The sequence below is a fragment of the Theobroma cacao genome, chromosome 4, assembly GCF_000208745.1.
Source record: "Theobroma cacao cultivar B97-61/B2 chromosome 4, Criollo_cocoa_genome_V2, whole genome shotgun sequence".
Classification (NCBI taxonomy): domain Eukaryota; kingdom Viridiplantae; phylum Streptophyta; class Magnoliopsida; order Malvales; family Malvaceae; genus Theobroma; species Theobroma cacao.
In genome coordinates, this window is record NC_030853.1 from 27,825,007 (window position 1) to 27,845,613 (window position 20,607).

General features: G+C 37.9%; 3 protein-coding genes and 2 pseudogenes across 3 annotated transcripts; all 5 read right to left on the reverse strand.

The window, feature by feature from the left end:
- Window positions 2,068–4,319, reverse strand: LOC108661645 (annotated as a pseudogene).
- Window positions 4,403–7,215, reverse strand: LOC18602970 (G-type lectin S-receptor-like serine/threonine-protein kinase LECRK2). Its single transcript, XM_018119157.1, has one exon. The coding sequence runs from the start codon at window positions 6,660–6,662 to the stop codon at window positions 4,425–4,427; it is 2,238 nt and encodes a 745-aa protein (XP_017974646.1). The 5' UTR covers window positions 6,663–7,215; the 3' UTR covers window positions 4,403–4,424.
- LOC18602971 lies at window positions 7,498–10,085 on the reverse strand (annotated as a pseudogene).
- Window positions 13,309–16,311, reverse strand: LOC18602973 (primary amine oxidase). Its single transcript, XM_007034678.2, has 4 exons — window positions 14,892–16,311; window positions 14,673–14,786; window positions 13,856–14,397; window positions 13,309–13,685 (listed from the first exon to the last, which is right to left on the reverse strand). The coding sequence occupies exons 1-4, from the start codon at window positions 16,014–16,016 to the stop codon at window positions 13,532–13,534; spliced, it is 1,935 nt and encodes a 644-aa protein (XP_007034740.2). The 5' UTR covers window positions 16,017–16,311; the 3' UTR covers window positions 13,309–13,531.
- On the reverse strand, window positions 17,728–20,607 carry LOC18602974 (primary amine oxidase). Its single transcript, XM_018119163.1, has 5 exons — window positions 19,823–20,607; window positions 19,096–19,480; window positions 18,881–18,994; window positions 18,208–18,746; window positions 17,728–18,109 (listed from the first exon to the last, which is right to left on the reverse strand). The coding sequence occupies exons 1-5, from the start codon at window positions 20,596–20,598 to the stop codon at window positions 17,911–17,913; spliced, it is 2,013 nt and encodes a 670-aa protein (XP_017974652.1). The 5' UTR covers window positions 20,599–20,607; the 3' UTR covers window positions 17,728–17,910.

The window sequence follows — 20,607 nt, forward strand, 5'->3', positions numbered from 1 at the left end:
AAATGCTGTTCCAAGTGAAACTTGATCTTGACGAGATTATTGATGAAGCACTAGTAAGAGGTACACGTCCTATTCAAGATATTTATAGAAGATGTCAAGTTGCTATCTCCGAACCTGACTGTTTTGATGAAGCTGTACTCTATGATGAATGGAAAGCTGCTATGAAGGAAGAGATTACTATGATTGAGAAGAACAAGACATGGACACTTGTAGATAGACCGAAACACAGACAAATGATAGGAGTCAAATGGGTCTTCAAGAAAAAATTAAATTCTGATGGGTCTTTGAATAAGTATAAAGCAAGGCTCGTTGCTAAGGGGTTTTCTCAATTGCCAGGGGTGGATTATTTGGACACTTTTGCTCCCGTGGCAAGGTTAGATACAATCGGGCTACTCTAGCACTTTCTGCAGCATTTGGCTGGAAAATATTCCATCTTGATATTAAGTCTACCTTCTTAAATGGTAGACTAACAGAGGAGATTTATGTTGGACAACTTAAGGGGTTTGAAGCTGAAGCTGGCAAAGACAAAGTGTATAGGCTTCATAAAGCCTTATATGGCTTAAAGCAAGCACCACGTGCCTAGAATGCTAGAATCGACTTTTATCTGCAAAGTCAAGGATTTCAGAAAAGCTTGAATGATGCAACTTTGTATGTCTTAAAAGGAGGTAATGGTGTCTCTTTAATTGTATCATTATATGTAGATGATATTCTGATAACTGGTGCTTATTGTCATGAAGTTGAAAAATTCAAAGCAGATTTGCAGAAAGAGTTTGATATGTCTGATTTGGGGTTGATGAGGTATTTTTTGGGACTTGAAGTATCACAGACCAGGAATGGTATTCACTTAACATAGCAGAAATGTATTCTTGATGTCCTGAAAAGATTCAAAATGAACAACTGCAAGGCAATAGCTACTCCTCTTGTCGCCAATGAAAAATTACCTACTGATGCAGGTGATCAATTCAGTAATCCTGGTGAATATAGAAGTCTTATTGGCTGTCTTTTGTATATATGTTCAACTAGACCTGAGATCATGTTCTCGGTTAGTTATTTGTCAAGGTTTATGCAGCAGCCATGCAAGTCATACTTCACTGCTGCCAAAAGATTACTGAGGTATCTAAGGGCACTTCAAGTTATTGTGTCAAGTTTACACGATCCGATGTTGTTGATCTTGTAGCATTCTCAGATAGCGATTGGGGAGGCTGTATTGATGATGCTAAGAGTACTTCTGGGTACATATTCACTCTTGGTAATGGTGTTTTCTCATGGAATTCACACAAACAAGAATCTGTAGCCCAATCATCAGCTGAAGCTGAGTATGTGGCAGCTGCTAATGCTGCAAATCAAGCTCTTTGGTTAAGAAAGGTGCTGATTGATCTTGGCATACCTCAGACTAAACCAACCAAGCTGTTCGTGGATAATCAGTCAGCAATATCCATCTCTCAAAATCCTATTTTTCACGAAAGAACTAAACACATTCACATGAAATATCATGCCTTGAGAGACGCACAGAAAAAAGGTGAAATTCTGGTCCAATATTGCTGCTCGGTTGATCAAGTTGTAGATATCATGACCAAGGCACTTCACAGAGCAAAGTTTGAACTCAACCGAGGAATGCTGATGGTTAAAGATGCAAGCATTAAGGAAGGGTGTTGAAGATAATGCTTGACCAAGTGACATGTTTTTTCAGTTTAGATATATACAGTTATTGTGTCTGTTGTGTCTTTCTCTAAACCGTAACTAAGTCATGGGATAATGGATGTTTTATGTTTAGTTTATTAACTGATATTTGTAAACCACGTTTCAGCAGGTGGTTATGTTTTTTTTTTTTAATTCTAAGCTATATGTAATATTTATCAGCTTTCTTTAATGAAGATGTGTGTGAGCTTTGCATCCTCTGTTCATCTCTGTTTTATTGTTGTATAACAGAGTCATTTTATAGCAGCCATTTGTTCTTAAAATCATTCCACTAACAGTGTCGGCATACTCCATGCAGATATATCCACCAAATTCTGAAGATATTAACTTCAGCCTTGTATATAAATTAGCAGTTGAATGAATGAAGCACAGAATCAATTTGCAGCTGACTTCCTCGTTTTCTCTTCATTTTACTTCTGTTATCTGATAAACTTACAGATATGCAATTACCAAACTAGTAAACCTGTTCCCTATAATGAGCAAAAGAAGAAAATTAAAAAAGAAAAAGAAATTACCATTAGTTGTCGTAAAGCAAGGGTGGAACCCTAACCTCAATTGTTCCTTCAAGCATTTGTGTAACCTTCTTCATTGAAGGTCTTAAAAGGGGTTCACGACTAATGCACCACAATCCCACCAAGCACATTCTTTCAAACCTCTTGAAATCAGCCAACACATCAGGGTCATGCTCCACCACCTTCTCCAGCTTCCCAGACGTTAAACAACTTAGAATCCAATCTGAAAGGACAAGATCACCTGCTTCACTCTGTTCCTCAACCCGGCTCAATTCTATGTGCCTTCTGCCACATATAATCTCAAACAACATCACACCAAAGCTGAACACATCTACTTTGCCGGTAACTGGTGCAAACCTCAGCCATTCAGGAGCCATATATCCCATTGTTCCTCTTATATTAGTGTCAGTTCTGGTTTGATCTCTATTCAAAAGCTTGGACAACCCAAAATCCGCTATCTTAGGAGTGTAATTCATGTCAAGTAGGACATTCCCAGGCTTAATGTCACAGTGAATAATTCAAGTTTCACATTTCTCATGTAAGGAGAGCAAGCCTCTTGCAATTCCTATTGCTATTTCAGCCCTTTTTGACCAATTGGGTCTATCTCCTTCACCAAATAGGAACTTTGATAAAGCCCCATTTGCCATAAACTCATAAACTAAAAGATGTTGATCATTCTCAACACAGAATCCCAACAATCTTACCAAATTCTTGTGATAAGTCCGGCCTATAATCTTGAGCTCTGTCATAAATTCCTTCTCACTTTTTTCAATCTCCTTCTCTAGCATTTTCACAGCAATCTCAATCGCTACATCTTTCAGCCTTAAACGTCCACTATAAACTTTCCCTGAAGATCCTCTTCCAAGGGCCTTACCAAAACCATTAGTTGCATCATGTAATTCTTGAAATGTGAATTCTCGAAAGCCAACTCCAATGGCATCTACATTCAAAGAACGCTTCCGTTTCATTAATCTTCGAACCGCTGGATGGTAGTCAACGGCTGTGGCAGCAAGCAGGAAAGCAAGTGTCGCAATAACAATAAGACCAATCTTTAAAACTACCTGAGAACTGATTTTCTTCTTCCTTTTATCTCTTCGAAAATCTGGATTGCCAGTACTCCTTGGCACCTTGATTATTGCTTTTATTCCTATTGTTGAAGCAGTTTTTCTAGCATTCAACAAGGGATACCTCTTCCGGTGACACGTTGAATCTTCCAAGGAAGCTGCCATTGTGTAACAATCTTCCATAACAGCCTTCTTGCAGCCCTCTAGCTCAGTATTCAAAATTCGGGACAAGTCTTCGAAATCTCGGGCTGGGAAGCCGGTATCATCCATAACTTGAACCATAAAGTTCTCCAGGGAATGATCTTCACAATAGTTTATCAAGGTTTCCGGGTGCCATCCCTTTGACAGATTTGTTTCATCAACTGGGATAAACCCTGGCAAACAACTGCATCTGCTGGTTTCATTGTTTGAGGAATTGCATAAACTATTCACACCACAAACTGAATTTAAACAGCAAGGTTCATCAAAAACATCAGCAAGGGAGCGCCAGGAAGCATGAATTCGTGCATGTAGGCGACAGAATTTTGAGAGCACTATCAAAAACAGAGGAAAAGTGATTTTAACATGCATCGTAATTTGGCAATTGTGAAAATTAGACCCTCACAATTTAGAGAGAAATAAAACGGTATACACCAAAAAGGAATACTGCCACCAAAAGCAGGGAACGCAAGCTATGTAATATTTTGGTTGGTACATCCAGAAAAAGAGAAAAACTGAAAAAAATAGCTTAAGAGTTTAGACATAATGGCAGCTTCATTTGACAGAAACTAAAGCCCAGCCAAGGTTGAATTTTCATGGTCTCATCAACAATCCAGTTTGATGTTGTTTAGATCATCTGGGTCCGTAAACGCCGAATGCCCTTTGTTCAAAAAAATTTCTTTCCTTTGCTCCACGGCTTCACATTTCAAAATGAGGGGAAAGGACAAACCATCTGGTCTACGCTTTTGCCTCATTAGTCAATAGGTATACTGTTAAAGTAATAATAAGATGACGGTCAATCCCATTTTTGTAATTTGAAGTAAAGAAGTAAAGATAAAGAAAAGGAGATAAAGAAGGAACTGCTTGGATTCTACTGAACATGCATCAAAGATTAACAGAACAAATGCGAAACCAGTCACGGCAAGTAAGTGGAGCAGCATGACAACTTTGACTAACTGGAAAGGCAATGTACTAACAAGTTACTCAAAACTTCAGAGTCATGGCTCACAATGGCGCCTAAATTTTTAGTTCTCACGCTACATAGGACCCAATCTATTAGAATCATCTCATCGCCTGTTGTTTCTCCATCAACTTGATGTAACTCAATATGCTTTCTGCAAAAGACAATCTCAAGCAACAAGACCCCAAAGCTGTAGACATCTACTTTGGTGGTTACAGGTGCATTCTTGAGCCATTCAGGTGCCACATATCCCATTGTTCCCCTTACATTGGTACTTGTTTTAGTTTGATCCTTCATCATAAGCTTTGCAAGGCCGAAATCAGCGATTTTGGCAGTGAAACTGTCATCAAGAAGAACATTTTGTGGCTTTATATCACAGTGGATGATTTGAGTCTCGCATTCTTCATGCAAATACAGTAAGCCTCTTGAAATTCCAAGCACAATATCAGCTCTCTGATCCCAACTGGGTTTTTCTTCCCCAAACAGGAAACTGTACAGTGTGCCGTTCTTCATTAACTCATAAACCAGAAGTCGGTGGTTCTTCTCATTACAAAACCCCACCAGTCGAACAAGATTCTTATGATGCGTAAGACCTATAACTCGAACTTCTGTCAAGAATTCCTTCTCACCTTGTTCAACGACCTTCTCTAGCTGTTTCACAGCAACCTCAATATTTTCGTTCTCTGATGTTAAAACCCCACTGTAAACAGTACCAAAAGCTCCTTGGCCAAGTTTGTTCTTGAATCCATTAGTAGCTTCACGCAACTCCTGAAATGAAAATGCCTTCAAATTTATCTCCACAGGCTTAGGATTTGAAGGTGATTGTTTTCGTATGTAAGGTTGTGTCAATGGGTGATAATAGATGACAATTGCTGCAAATAGAACAACTAATACCAAGCACAATATAAGGCCTGCTAGAAGAGAAACTGTGGATGGAGAGTCCTTTTTGTCTTTGTCTGGTGAAGAGGTATTCATGTTGGGAACTTTGATGAACGCTACTTTGTTATTGGTGGAAGGATTGCTTCTTCTACCATTTAGTAAAGGCATTCTCTTCTTGATACAATCAGTTCCATCCAAAACAGCAGCCATACAGAAACAATCTTCCATCACTTTGTTCTTGCACTCATTTGCATCCATTGATTTGATTCTCTCCAAATCTGCAAAACGATGACTTGGAAAATCAGCATCATCTATCTGTTCAATTTTGAAATCAGAAGCTGAAGACTCTGGAGCACAGAAATCCATGGTGACATCAGGATAACATCCTTTGGAGGGATTGTTCGGATCCCATGGTAAATAACCACGCAAGCATTCGCAGCTAACAGTTCTATTATCAGGTAAAGTGCAAAAACCAAACACCCCGCAAATGCTAACAACTGTGCAAGGTTCTGTAATAGCTTCCCAGACCATTGTCCATTGGGTGCCATTTTCTTTATGGTAAACCAACTGTTGAAAATTTCCAAGATCGTTAATAGTTGCTCGGTGGTAGTAATCTCTTGTTGGTGAGGGAACTTGTGAAGTTGTACTCAAGGGTTGTATGATGGAACCATCGCTTACAACAGACATTAAAGCTGCACTCTGGTTGAAAGTTAGGCTGACGTTTTTCCTTCCATTGGTTGCAGTGTTCCAGTAACCAGCATCAGCAAATTTAAATGCAGACAGAACAACATTGCCATCCAGGCCTTGAACCTCTAACATATACCTGCCAGTTGAGTAGTCAACAGTTCCATTGGCATTGGAATAGAGTTTTTGGCCCATAACGAGATTCTGGCCTAATAAAATCGTGTCTGTAGGAAAATCAAAGCTCCGCCAGATGACTCTGGAGGAAGATTCCCGCAAGACAAAATTGCCATCATCTTGCATCAAAGCTGAACTTCTGGATGTACCGTTGAATATTGTGAATTTGGTGCCGTTTGAATGTGTGAGCACGAGTTGGCCATTATCTGTCAGATCAATGGTTGATCCATTTCGAGCTGGATCATCTCGGTTTGCCGACCAAACTAGTGTTTTCTCTGGGATTTTATCGAACCAAATTCCAACGAGAAATAGGCCTCTAGGAAGAAGATAGAACCCAAAAGCAAAATCGCCAGAGGTGGACCGCCATGAAGAATTACTACCAGCAGTGATGCTTGAACCCAAGTTGATAGTGTTATTAGTCGTTTGAGCAGAAGAGCCAAGTATGAAGCACAAGAGCAGTAAAGTCCAGACAAGAATTCTAGCAGCTGCCATAGTAGCTTTGACAGAAATGAACAAAGGAAAAATAAGAGAAAAATTATCTATATCAGGACATTGAGATAAACATAAGATTTTGAAAATTCATCATATGAATAATGTCCTTTTGTGTTGCTGGCTTGAGTCCGAGTCAAATCAATCTCAAAGACCATCCTGATACCACGTAAGGTATACCATTTTCATTGACCACATAGAGGTTTCAATAGCTAAGTTTTCAAGTACTTGCTCTGTTACACCAACCTAATTTTTGAATAAGCTAAATCCTGGAATTTTCAAGTTTTTTGTTAACACGGCTTTCCATGCTAAGATGGCATCGGCATCCTATCATTAAGAGTTCTTTAGGCCACCGCAACCATTGCTGCAGTCAACTCACACAAGCAACGAAAGTTCATCTGATATTGCAAGGAGGGAAGTTTTGTCCCTCACAGACTGTTTTCAAGACTTGCACAGTGAAATGTGAGAAAAAAAAGTCAAACCAAAGACAACAAGGACGTTGACCCACTAATTCCTAATCTGATTCTCTTCCTTTGTATATCCTGGCAATGAAGAAATGGAGACAATATAAATGATTAATCTGAAAATTCGTATTGCTGCAAATTAATATAACATTCACATCTTGTAGAAAGATTTCTTGTTTTCATATTTCATAAGGATATAAGGGGCAGTATAGCTTTTGAAGATATTGAGAATTGCCGAGTGCAGTTTAGTTGATCAAGGTCACATTACCAAAATTTATATTTGAGTGTGTGATTTAATGTACGATAACATCAACGAAGAAAAAAGAAAAGAAAACACAGTCAAGTGAATTATATATATAGAGAGAGAGGATCCGAATCGCATCTTTTTGCTTGGTATTGTCCTAATTCTTGCATAAAACTCAGTTATTACAGCTAGAGAGTTCACCCGGTACAACAATTTCAACCCTTGGCCACTTAGCTAATAAACTAGTATTCATTTTACAATTGATGGTAATGAAGCAATGGCGGAACTCCTACTTCCATAGTTCCTTCCAGCATTTGTACAACCTTCTTCATTGAAGGTCTAAGAGTTGGATCTGGACAAATGCACCATAATCCCACCATGGCCATTCTCTCAAACCTCTTAAAGTCACTCAATACATCCGCGTCATGCCCCACCACCATCTCAAGCTTTCCAGATACTATACAACTTATAATCCACTCTGAGAGAAGAAGGTCATCCACCTCACTCTCTTCCTCAACCCTGCTCACTTCTATGTGCCTTCTGCAGCATATAATCTCAAGTAACATCACACCATAACTGAAAACATCTACTTTAGCAGTTATTGGCGCATGCTTTACCATTCAGGTGCCAAATACCCCATCGTTCCCCTTACATTGGTATCAGTTCTAGTTTGGTCCTTATTCAAAAGCTTGGAAAGCCCAAAATCAGCAATCTTAGCAGTATAATTTTCATCCAGTAGTACATTCTGAGGCTTTTTGTCACAGTGGATGATTTGAGTCTCACATTCTTCGTGCAAGTAGAGTAAGCCTCTTGCTATTCCAAGTGCCATCTCAGCTCTTTGAAACCAACTAGGTCTTTTATCTTCTTCTCCAAATAGAGACCTTGACAAGGGCCCATTTGCCATTAGCTCATAAACTAAAAGCTGTTGATCATTCTCAACGCAAAATCCCACCAGTCTTACTAGATTCTTGTGATGTGTCCGGCCAATTATCTTGAGCTCTGTCATGAATTCATTCTGACTTTTGCCTGTCTCTTTCTCCAGCTTCTTTACTGCAATCTCAATATGGGCACCCTTTAAACTTAGAAGTCCTCTGTACACTTTGGCAGAAGATCCTCGACCAAGGATTTTACTAAACCCATTTGTTGCTCGATAAAGCTCTTGAAATGTGAATTCTCTAAAACCAACTCCAATGGCATCTAAACTTAAATAACTTTTCCTTCTTAGTAATCTTCTAAATATAGGAAGATTATAAATGGCAGAGGCTCCCAACAAGAAAGCAAGTATGGCATTAACTATAAGGCCAATCTTAAGGAAAAGGCGGACGTTAAAATTCCTTTTCCTTTCACCTTTTGGAATACCTGCATTTGTTAACTTCATTGGCACCTTGATTAGTGCCTTAATTCCGATGCTAGAAGCACTTTTTCTAGCTGTCAACAAAGGCATCCTCTTTTTGTAACATGTTGAAAACTCCAGGGAAGCAGCCAAGGTGTAGCAATCTTCCATGACAGCATTCTTGCAGCCCTCTAGATCAACCTTTTCTATTTTAGCCAACTCTCCGTTATCTTCACTAGGGAAATCAGCATTATCAATTACCTCTACAGTAAAGTTCCTCATGGAGGGACCTATACAATAGTTTACTGGAGTTTCTGGGCGGCAACCCAAATTTAGATCACTTGGATCTAAATTAGTATGACCTGGAATGCAACCACAGCTTATGGTTTCATTATCAACTGAAGTGCACATGCCATTGACACCACAAAGAGAAGTCACAAGACATGGGTCTTCGAGTGCTCTCCACACCCTTGTCCATCTGCTACCATTTCTTTTATGGTAAACATATTGCTGGAAATTGCCATGATCATCGATTGTTGCTCGATGGTAGTAGTCTTCAACAGGGTTTGGGATGTTTCTTGTCAAAGAAAAAATGATTTGACCGGTGCTATTGACAAGGTACATGAAAGCAGTCTGATTGAATACCAGGCTCGCATTTTTCTCTGTAGATCCGATGTCTGTAGTTCCGGTCCACCAGTAACCAGGTTCCGAGAAGTGATAGGTTGAGAGGACCAGATTTCCATCATATTGCATTTGCAACCTGAAATCTCCTGTTGAATAGTCTGTTGTTCCTTTGGCGTTTGAATAGAGCGCTTGGAGACTTAATAGAGCTTGTCCTGGCAAGAGTGTGTCTGTTGGGAAACTAAAGCTCCTCCAGACAGTTGATGAATTTACATCTCTCAAGACAAAATTACCGTCATCTTGCATTAAGCCTAAACTTGCGGGAGCTCCTCCACTATTTATTGACTGTTGAGTACCATTAGAGTATGTCAGCAAAAGCTGGCCAGCTGTTAGTTGGATAGTGGATCCCGCTTCTGCTGGAGAGTCTCGGTTAGCAGACCCGACTAGTGTCCTCTCAGGGATTTTATCAAACCAGACGCCAACAAGGTAGAGTCCTCCGGAGATTGAGTAGAAGCCGAATGCAAAGTCGCCAGAAGGGGAGTGCCAGGATGCATTTGTTCCTGCAGTGATGCTAGATCCCAAGGTTATGGTTGAAGAATTCTGGGCATGTAAGCCACAGAAATTGACAGAGAACATTAGAAACCAAGGAAGAACGATTTTAGCAGACATCACAAACTCTTATAAGAACTATAAAAGTATAAAAGCACTGTCTAAAGAGCTTTAAAGTTTCCTTGACAGATGCAAGATGCATATATTATTAGGAAATCCACCCACCGCCTTCCTCAAGAGCACAAATGTCCCAAAAGGAAATTTAGATGATTTTTGCGAGAACAGAAGGCAAGCAACTACTGGTTGGCTGGATGGCTGGACTTCGACAGCCAAATAGTTATGGCCTCATTTACCTGAAATTGCACTACACGATAAAGACAGAGGACTATAAATAGGGACGAATTTTTTTTATCAAAATATCTCAACAGTTCTGTACTGAGCTGGTGACTGGATCCTGCACTACACGACAAAGACAATTTTTTTGTCAAAATATCTCAGCCATACTGAACTGACAGGGTCGACTTTTTTTTTTTTTCAAAATACCTAAGCTCGCTGAGTTTCGAATGGCACAACAAATTCCCTACACGTTACTCTAAACCCTAACCTTTATTTATACTAAAGTATGATCCGTGTTCAACACAAGGCCCACTTCGCACTCCCTCTCTTTGCTTCAACATCTGTTCTCCTTCTCTCTATCTGTTCTCCACGTGATAAACTCCGACGTCTTTGCACCCCTCTCTTTCTCTCTCTGTGCTTCAACGTCTATTATATTTCACTCTCTCTACCCTCCACGTAGTCAACTTTGAAAGCCCCAGTACAGCACCCTTTTAAATATGTTATAGATATTGCTTTTATTGTTTTCTTCTTTTCTTTCATTTTTTTCCTTTTTTTCTCTCTTTCCTCTCACCTTCCCCGTAAAGACTGGTTGCCAATCACCGAATGTCGTCATTGGCCGTTGCTCGTTAGTCACCAGGTGTCTATATTTTTCATGATTATATGAAATATAATAAATACAATAATCTAAAAATTAATTATCTAAATTAAAAATTTTTAGATAATATCTTTATATCTAATTTCATTTCATTTTAACAGTAACTTGAATAAATTTTCAATACATATTATTTTTATGTCAATTTTTTTTTATTTTGAATTTTATCTCTATTTAACTCAAAGAGTTATGTCTCACTGAAGTACAAATATAGAAAACAAGTTACAAGTTATGTTCAAAAATATTATTATTACATACTCTGTTTTATTAAAATTGAAAAAAATTGTTACACGTTTTAACTTTAAGAGTTTATATTATAATGAAATACAAATGAGCAAGTTAACAGAAAATAAAGACAAAACAACATTGTAAGTCTAAGCAAATGTTACACACTTCAGCAAAAGATATTACATACAAAAACTTCTGCAATAGTTGTTGTACGTCAAGATTAAAGTTTCAACACTAGATTTTACATGGCAAGACCAAAGCTTCAACACCAGATGTCACAAACCAAGGCTAAAGCTTTACACATCAGATGTTAGCACCAGATATTACACGCTAAAGCTTCTTTCTTCTTACTTATATTAAACGCCAAGACATAAATCACAGATATTACACGTCAAGGCCAAAGCTTTACATGCTAAATGTTAGCACCAGATATTACACGCCAAAACTTCTTTTTTCCTACTGATGTTACATGCTAAAGTATAAATCACTTTATTACACGCCAAAATATATTCCACCAAACTTGAATTACTAAAAAACTTAACACCAATAAATCAAAAAATATGTTATTACACTCCATGTCATGTTTTTTGGTCTGTAAATCGATTATGATATGGTAAGATGATGAGAGATAAATAAAAAGAGGGTTTTGTAAATGTAAATTAATAAATTTAAAAATATATTGTTACTTTTCATATTATGTTTTTTGGTCTGTAGATTAACGGTAATATCACGAGATGACAAAAGATAAATAAAGAGATGATGATGATGGTAACATTAGTGAGAGCTAAATGACGAGAGAGAAAAATACGAAACATAGCAGACGGGAGAAAAAAAATGTGTTCGAAGAAAGCAGCTGACAGGTGGCAAAATAATGTAGTTTTATATTTTGTATATTATTTTGAAGTGTGAAATGGTTGTCTATAGTGTTGTTCAGCAAGTGCTCTGGTCTCCTAACCTTATACGCATCTGGTTTTTGTCGTTTTGGTTGTTTTGTAAGGCTTTTAAGTCATTTTCTCCTTTTATTATCTTTTTCCCAGTTGTTACTTAATACAGATATCTACGTTTTGTTTCTCTGTACTCAGTTAGTTTTTTACAATCTCAAGACTACATCTAAGTCTAGAAATATTTTTCATATTTTCAGGAGGTATATTTATTGAAAAGTGTTAGAAATATGAACGAACTAATTCCCCATAATTTCTTCTTCTTTTTCTCTATTTTTCGTTCTTTCTCTTTGAAAATTTTTTCAAAGTGTTTTTCTTGTGAAATCTCTCAAAATCTCTAAAAAAATGTACGAAATTTTCTTTAGGCTTTTGATAACATAATTATAACATTGTACTGATTATAAGTTAAATTAATGTGATTTTTTGTGAAAGTTGTTTAGTAACAGATTATAACAATTGTAGAATTGCAATGTGTGTTTTACAAAGTGATTAATAATTTAAGATAGAATCAAGTTAATAAATTGTAATCATAATGCATATGATAATATCGTATATTAGTAGAATCAGACTGATTTACTGCATAATCTATACAATTATTATAATATCATTAATAAATTTGTATCCAAGTCAAAATAAGCAGCAGGGAAGGGCAGTGAAAAATCAAAAGCTTGAACTACTGGAAATTGATAAAAGGATTATGCAACCAAGAAGTCTAATAAAAAAATGCTATTGAGTCAAGTTTGTGTAGGCTCCTGCAACTGGTACCAGACATCAACAAATTAACAAATTATGATATTGGCTTCTCATAAAGATCTAACACTAGGTCAACCAGAATCATGCCATAGTCTGTCGTTTCCCTACTAGTTTATATTGTTTTTCTGTTAATTTATTTCTGTAAAAAAAATATCATACTTTATTGATCCAAGACAACAAGTACATACAGAAGAGGCTGCTAATTAATACCCAAAAGAACAAAACAACAACCAGAAACTACAAAAAGCAATAGTAATTAGAAAATCCAGTACTGCTAACATTAGCATAAACTCACCAACTGCAAACATAAAGTAAAGAATATGTTAAACAACTAAAACTCAAATTAAAATGCCTTAAATAATGTCTTCCAGCTAGGTGCCTAGGCCTCCCTCACTTTTAGCAGAAGAAATGTAGCTGCAGCATTCCAATTGGATCTATATTAAAAGCAAAGCTTGCTAACTTTGGCCCTTGATTAGCATGAATTTTCGGTTAATGAAACAGTCTCCAAAAGATTTCTTCAAAGACAAATCAACCACAGAAGCAATGTTCATGGCCTAATAAATAACACATTGGTTCAATACATTACTAAGGCTATGATTAAGAATTTAAGATATACTCAAATTTATTTAGTCGTAAAAGAATTGAAGTACATCACATGCAAAGGATGCATGTTAATCTGGAGGTAAAAGAAATCTGCTGTGATTGAGTCCTGTTAATAATAGCTTACACGACATGTTATAGAAGAGTCCTGTTAAAGCAATGGATTGCTTTCGAAAAAGTTTGCAGGCCGGAGCTCAAATCCACCGTGGAAGGTTGGCATCACTGGGAATTCTTCTTGATATGGAATGTGATGGAAGCCTACGGTGTACCATAGAACTAAATCTTTGTTTTCAATCACTCTATTCCTGCAAGAACATTTACCATATGAGAATTAACGCCTGTGTAGCTAACATGTTTGAACTTTGTAACAACAATTTCTATATTTTAATTGATTCTTGAAAAAAACAAAAGATAAAAGAAAGAAAATATCCAAAGAAATAAATAAAACACTTGTGACCAGGTAAATATTTGTTACCTCTTGCTCCATACGGCTAAGCCATCATCTCCATGGCTTCTATCAGCGTAAAACCCACCAGCCCACCTCTCTGATTTATTATAGGCAGTCACCCAGACTTGGTACTTCGTATAAGCTGCCCTTATTTGAGGATAATCATCATCATCCAATAGAGAAGTCACCGGCTGTCCAGGTATTAGCCGGTAACCCACTTGATTCCCAAGCTTTGTTTCCTTGTTCGGATTCACAATCAACAAGTCAGCCGGCTCCGAACCGAGTTGAACCCGAGCATCTGCTTCCTTTTTGGCGGTCTCCCTAACGACCTTCCAGTAACTTTTTCTTGGAGAAACGTTAAAGTCCGTTACTCTTGCCGTTTGTAGTTTGGCCTTGACAAAGGAGTTGCCTTGACCGTCAACATCAAGATCCAAGTAATATGTGAGGAAATGGTCGTGATTAACGGCGACGGTGTTGACCGCCACTAACGTGCCGTAAACGTTTGACTTTATATGGTCGTTGTTAATGTAAGGAGTTCCTTTCATCAATAGTATTCCGGTTAAACAAACCTGGGAAGCAAAACCCACATATATAATTACAAATTAATATTATTTGCCAAATCTTTTCATCAAATTGTTATGTAAGTTTAACAATACCAAAATAGTAGCAATGATTAATTATATTTAACTCTTGAAAGGAATAATTTATACTATTTCATTACTTAAACATAAAATCTTTTTTATACAAGAATAAACACTAATATTAAAATTTGAAATATGTACCTAAAGATTATCAAATGATAATATACCTATTAAAGATGTTAAAAATGTTAAGCTAATCTTACCCCAACTTTGATGGTTCCACTGTTCGTGAACTCCCAGTCGAGGACGTAATCATAATTTCCCACGGTAGCCACCATTCTAGCAACCAAACTCGTTTCCGTCTGCCCACTCCTTATCTACCAGACAATGACAAGTCAATTCAAACCAAAATTAACTCAAAAAAGGATGCCAATTAACGCCAAATTTAATAATCCTAACTGTAACCTTGTCGACTACCGTACCACTTTTCCAGGAACATTGATTTCAGCATGTCTCCAGGCAATGTCACCGGAGTACCTTTCGAAAATACAGATAACCCTTTGCATTTTCTGTGCCTGTCCGTCTGCCCCAGCCCAATACCCGTCTAAATACACAGCATTCTGTGGACAATCAATCAATGGCTGGAGACTGCTGGCTGATCGTCCGAACCCGAATTCCCCGATATCCATAAACGTCCTGAAATACCATTCACTTTCAGGATCCATGTACGGGACAAAGGTTTCAGACACATGCCCTCTATACAGAACCTGACGGGTCTTCTTTGTTTTTGCGTCGAAGATAGAAGCTGTTGATATCACGATCCCCGCCCGAGGATCAAATCCGACATGGAATTTCCAGTTAGCCCAGTTGACATTGTTTCCTTCGATTTTGAACCCTTCTCCTTTCAGATTACAGGTGACAGAGTCAGTCTTCTGGTTTGATCGAAAATCGGTTCCCTCAGCTTTAGGCAAGGGGACTCTGAATCTATCAAGGTACATTGTGATTTGCATTGAGTCAACATCAACAAAAATACTAATTCCTTCAATGGGCCTTGCGTAGACATTAACCGAGCCTCCTCTGTAGTAACATGTAACTCTGAGAGCTCTTTTTGTGACATTTTCCCCATACCAGCCAACAGTGAGTGGTACACAGGAAACTTCAGACAAGTTTAAACCCCTCTTCAGAATTGAATTCTTGAACTTGGGGTATTGCAGAGGCAATCTGCTAGCTTGGAAAAGCTCGTTAAAAGTGAATGGAGGGTAACCCTGACCAGTGTAGACATGGTTCGATCTGATTGAACCATAGGCCAGGTCAACAAGCAGCTCCCGAGTCTCACCTCCCGCTCGAACAACCACCTTGGCCTGTCGAGGAAGAGCATTCCTCGTTTGCTTGTTCGAAGATATCCAATTAAGAACATCTTTTTTATCCGGTTCTTCGAGATCCACGAAGTGAAATGTCAGGTTAGGAAGAGAACCAAGCTTAGACTTATCAATTATGAGCTTTGCCTGGTTGATTTCAGCTGGGGTGAGAGGATCTAAGGGATGATAAAGGGTAAGACTTAAGCAATATTGGAGCAGAAAAGCTAGAACAAACAATGGAATAGACATGGATTCCGAATTGGTTATCTCCAAACAAAAAAGCTGACCAAGTTGTCATGCTTTAAGACAACTCACTGTTTGGGATTATATATAAGAAACTTAATTATTTATTGTATCCACACGTCCCTTGCCTGATGACATCGTATAATATTGTAAAGGGATCAAGTTGTTTTTAATGTTGTATTAAATTGTAATGTATAAATGTTCCTTCTAAGCGGACATTGCACATTGCTGAAATGGTTCTAGGTCCTTTACTTGCACTAAGAGCAAGAATAATTGACTTGCTTTGCCTTTAGATATTAAATGAGGGGATGTCATCCTTGAACATGCTACCTTTTTTATAAACTCAGACTTGGTGAGTGAACCACGTGCTGTATAAGTTCCAGAAGTTGCTCACCCTGGATAATCCTGGACTTGTTAAGATTGAAAAGGTCATGTACTATTCAGCAACTGACTTTCAAACATTAGTTTGTTATAAAAAGGGAAAAGGAGAACGAAGAAAATTTGGTGAACAAGTGGTTTGGTATCCGGGGAATAGGAAGAGAAAATGCGTTTTTTTCTTTTTCTTTTTTTACCATCTTTACTTTTCATGAAGATATAAGTTCTTTTTTTACTTGGAAAAGGAAACCCTGTATATATATTGTATTAAGTTGTATAATGATTTACTTGCTAAAAACTCTCAACTCATTTCTTTCCTCTCAAACTTATTTTCCTTTGCTTTCCTTCTCAGCTTCTCCTTTCCTTCCTTTCCTTTCTTTCAAGTTTCACTATTTTCCCTCCTTGCTTCTCTTCCTTTCTTTCAACAAAATGGGTCTTAACCTGACCATATGTTGAAGAAGAACAGAATGGTTTTTAGAGAATCTTATGTATGCAATAAGTACACAATCAAATTCCTCTTCTTCATACTCAATCTTGTTATATCTCACTTTAGAAGGTCATTTACTCGAAACATCCATTTGTTTACTAATAGAGGAATGGATACAATAATGTCCTTAGCATAATTTCAATCCAAATTTTGAGACTACTAATTAATTGATTATTAACATCTCAAATTTCAAAAACTATGGACAATTGATTTCATATGAATATCAAAATTCATCATTTGAATATTCCAGTCAAAGTTATGATGCAGAATTTCAACAATTAATTAGTCAAAAGTCTTCAAGCCAAATTGTTGGCGTTTCCACTAATATTAACTGTTGAGACTTTACTCAATTGAAACCAGTGAAGCTATCCCAATCAAAACAACTGTAAAGTGCAAACAAGTTGCCAAATTTGAAATGTAAAGCTTTGAATTGATCAGCTTAAAATTAAGCTACTCCCTTGAACGAGTAAAAGGGGAGCAAAGAAGGTAATCACTGATGATCTTTAGTGTTCTTCAAGCAGAATTCAACCAAATCGAAACTTGTAAGCTGCGGCTAATTGAAAGCAGTAAAACATAACGTGTAGAAATACTATTCCCCTGCTCCTACATTGATAACCAGCATTACAAAATAGATACACATGTTGGAATTGATTAGACCGTTTTGATTTATTAATCTAATAGTCAAGTGATTTTTATGCTTTTAGTGATGGTGGGGACTAAAAGCCCCATTTTCTTTGGTCCAAAGTGAATTTATTCCATTGGGCCGACAGAGCTGAGTTGAATTACGAACCAGTACTCTGTTGGTAATTTGGTTTCAATAATTTGCACTGCATTGAGTTATGAGCCACTGTTGAGTTGGTTTCAATGGTAAGACACCACAACTTCCATTTCCTTGCTTCGCTATAATAGGGGAAAATCAAGATTGTCTCTTTGAAACTAGAGAGTGAAAAATTATGCAAAGAAAGTTATAGTTAGTGATTGTTAGTGTTCTTCAAATACAGAATTAATCCACCAAATTCAAAGTTTTCGACCCATGACTTATGTGGAGCAATTAAGCCACTTGACATTGTTAGGAGCCTTCACTTTCAGCACCGGATTGTACTCGAAAAAGTTGGCCGGCCGGAGCTCAAATCCACTGCTTAATGTTGGCATCAAAGGGAAATCTTCTTGGTAAGGTACATGATGAAAACCCAATGTGTACCATAATACAATGTCCTTGTTCTCTATTTTCCTATTCCTGTAAAACATTTAAAACAATAATCAACATTATAACAAGGCATAAGGATAAAATAAGGCCTCGAACTATAATAAAAATAACTTTCAATAAGATTATACCTGCTGCTCCATGTCGCTAAAGTGTCATCTCCTCTGCTTTGATCAGTATATAATCCCCCTGCCCATTTTTCGGACCTGTTATATGGTGTAACCCACACATTGTACTTGGTGAAGGCCGCCCGTACCTGTGAATAATCGTCGTCTGTTAAAAGGGGACCAGCAACTGATCCTGGGATTAGACGGTAGCCAACAAGGTTACCCATTTTAGTTTTCTTGTTAGGATTCACAAATAAGAGATCAGCTGACTCCAAGCCAAGTTTAATTTTTGCATCTGACTCAGTCTTAGCTGTCTCACTGACAACCTTCCAATAACTTTTTCTTGGTGAGCTTTGGTCAGTCACTCTGGTTGTTTTCAATTTGGACTTGACAAAGGAGTTGGAATCACCATCCACATCCAGATCAAGGTAGTAGGTGAGGAAATGATCATGGCGTGCACCCAATGTGTTTTCTGCCAATAATGTGCCATAGGCTTCCTCATTTATTTGGTCTTTGTGGGTGTATTTTGATCCCCTTACTTCTAGTAATCCAGTTAAGCCAACCTGTTAAGAATGATCATTCCAGAGAAAATCAATAGAATTAATTGCTTTTCAAAAAAAATTCAATAGAATTAATGCACCTAAAAATGCTTCATGGCATTTGTGAGGTGAAAAGTAACTAATTAAGGTGACTTTACTGTGACTTTGATAGATCCAATCCGCTTGAATTCCCAGTCATTTATGTAGTCATAGTTGCCCACAGTTGATACCATCCTAACTACCAGGCTCACTTCTGGTCTAACCTCTGTTACCTGCAAACAAAACCATTAAAATCCCACTCCATTAAACCTTCCAAATCTTCACCTAAAGTTACATTACGAACCAGCAAGACCTTAATGAAAAGTTGACCTACCAATGTTTCCGGAATCATAGTCTCAGTGTGTCGCCACATTACATCTCCAGCATTTCGTTCAAAGATGCAGAAAACATTAGGCATCTCAATCGGCATCCCATCCTGCCCAGCAACAAATGCCCCCATAAAAACTGCATTGGCCGGGCAGTCTCTAAGCGGTTCGAGAGGCACTGCACATAGACCATATCCATATTCCCCGGCATCAAAAAATGTTCTATAGTACCATTCTTCAGTTAAATCCATGTAGGGAACAAAGAGCTCTGATAGATATCCTCTATACATCACCCTACGAAATTTTTGCCTCTCAATGTCATATATCGATGCTAGAGATATGATTGGACCTACCCGAGCATCGAAACTCAGATGAAAATCCCAATTAGCCCACCTGATTAATATCACAAATGGACAATAATGTTAAATAAAATCAAACCAAGGAAACTTATAGAAACTTACTAGGAAAAAGTAAAGGAAAATTGATAGCAGAACACACAGACAGAAAGCCTTTTGTCAATCCTAGTCTAGAAGTCCACCAGTCATTCCAAGAGTGTATTTATAAGATATTTTATTTCCTTCCTATTTTGTGATACTTATATTATCCTTATCATTAATATTTGCGTCTATTCAGTAATGAGGTCACACAGCATTTCTACTTGGCTAATTTCCAACAACTATAAAGACAGGAAAAGAGAAATAAATAGCAATGGCCGGCCCTCATTACTGTACTTACCTAACTCTGTTCCCATCAATGGTGAAACTAGGCCCGTCTGGCTGCATAACCGTGATTCCTTTCAACTGTGGTCCAAAAGGGGCCCTTTGCTCCGATTCTCTGTAATCCGTCCCGGCAGCCTTTGGCACAGGGATCATGAATCTATCCTGAAAGTGTATAATCTTCATTTCTTCGAGATCAACTGTCACGGTGATGGCCTCTATCGGCCTCATGTACAAATTAACTGTCCCATCCAGATAATAACACATCACCTTAACTATCCTTCTATTCTTTTTCTCCTCCCCATGCCATCCTACAGTAAAACTTCCGCACACGACCTCCTCAATCTTGAGCCCTCTCTTACTTATGGACGCCAAAAACGGTGCATACTTAAACGGCAGCTGGTTTGCAGCTGTTTGTTCTTCAAAAGTGAGTAATGGGTAGCCATAACCATCGTAAATTCGATCTGAAATGATTCCGACACTTGACAAATCAACGCTGATTTCATGAGTCCTATGGTTTATACGCGCAATGACCAAGGCTTGGCGAGGCGGGGGTGTGGTGGAAGAGTTTTCCAGCCATGAAACGACAACCTGTTTATTTGGCTCTTCTAAGCCCACGTATTGAAAGGTTAAGTTGTGGCTGGAGCCAGGGTACGATCGGTTAACAATGGATTGAACCTGGATGAACTCGTTTGGAGTCAAAGAGTCTAGAGGGTGTTGAAGTTGGTGAGAGAAGGGAATAATGGAGAGGGTGAAGAAGGGAAAGAAGAGGAAGACTTTGAAGGAATGAGCCATTAGTTTTTC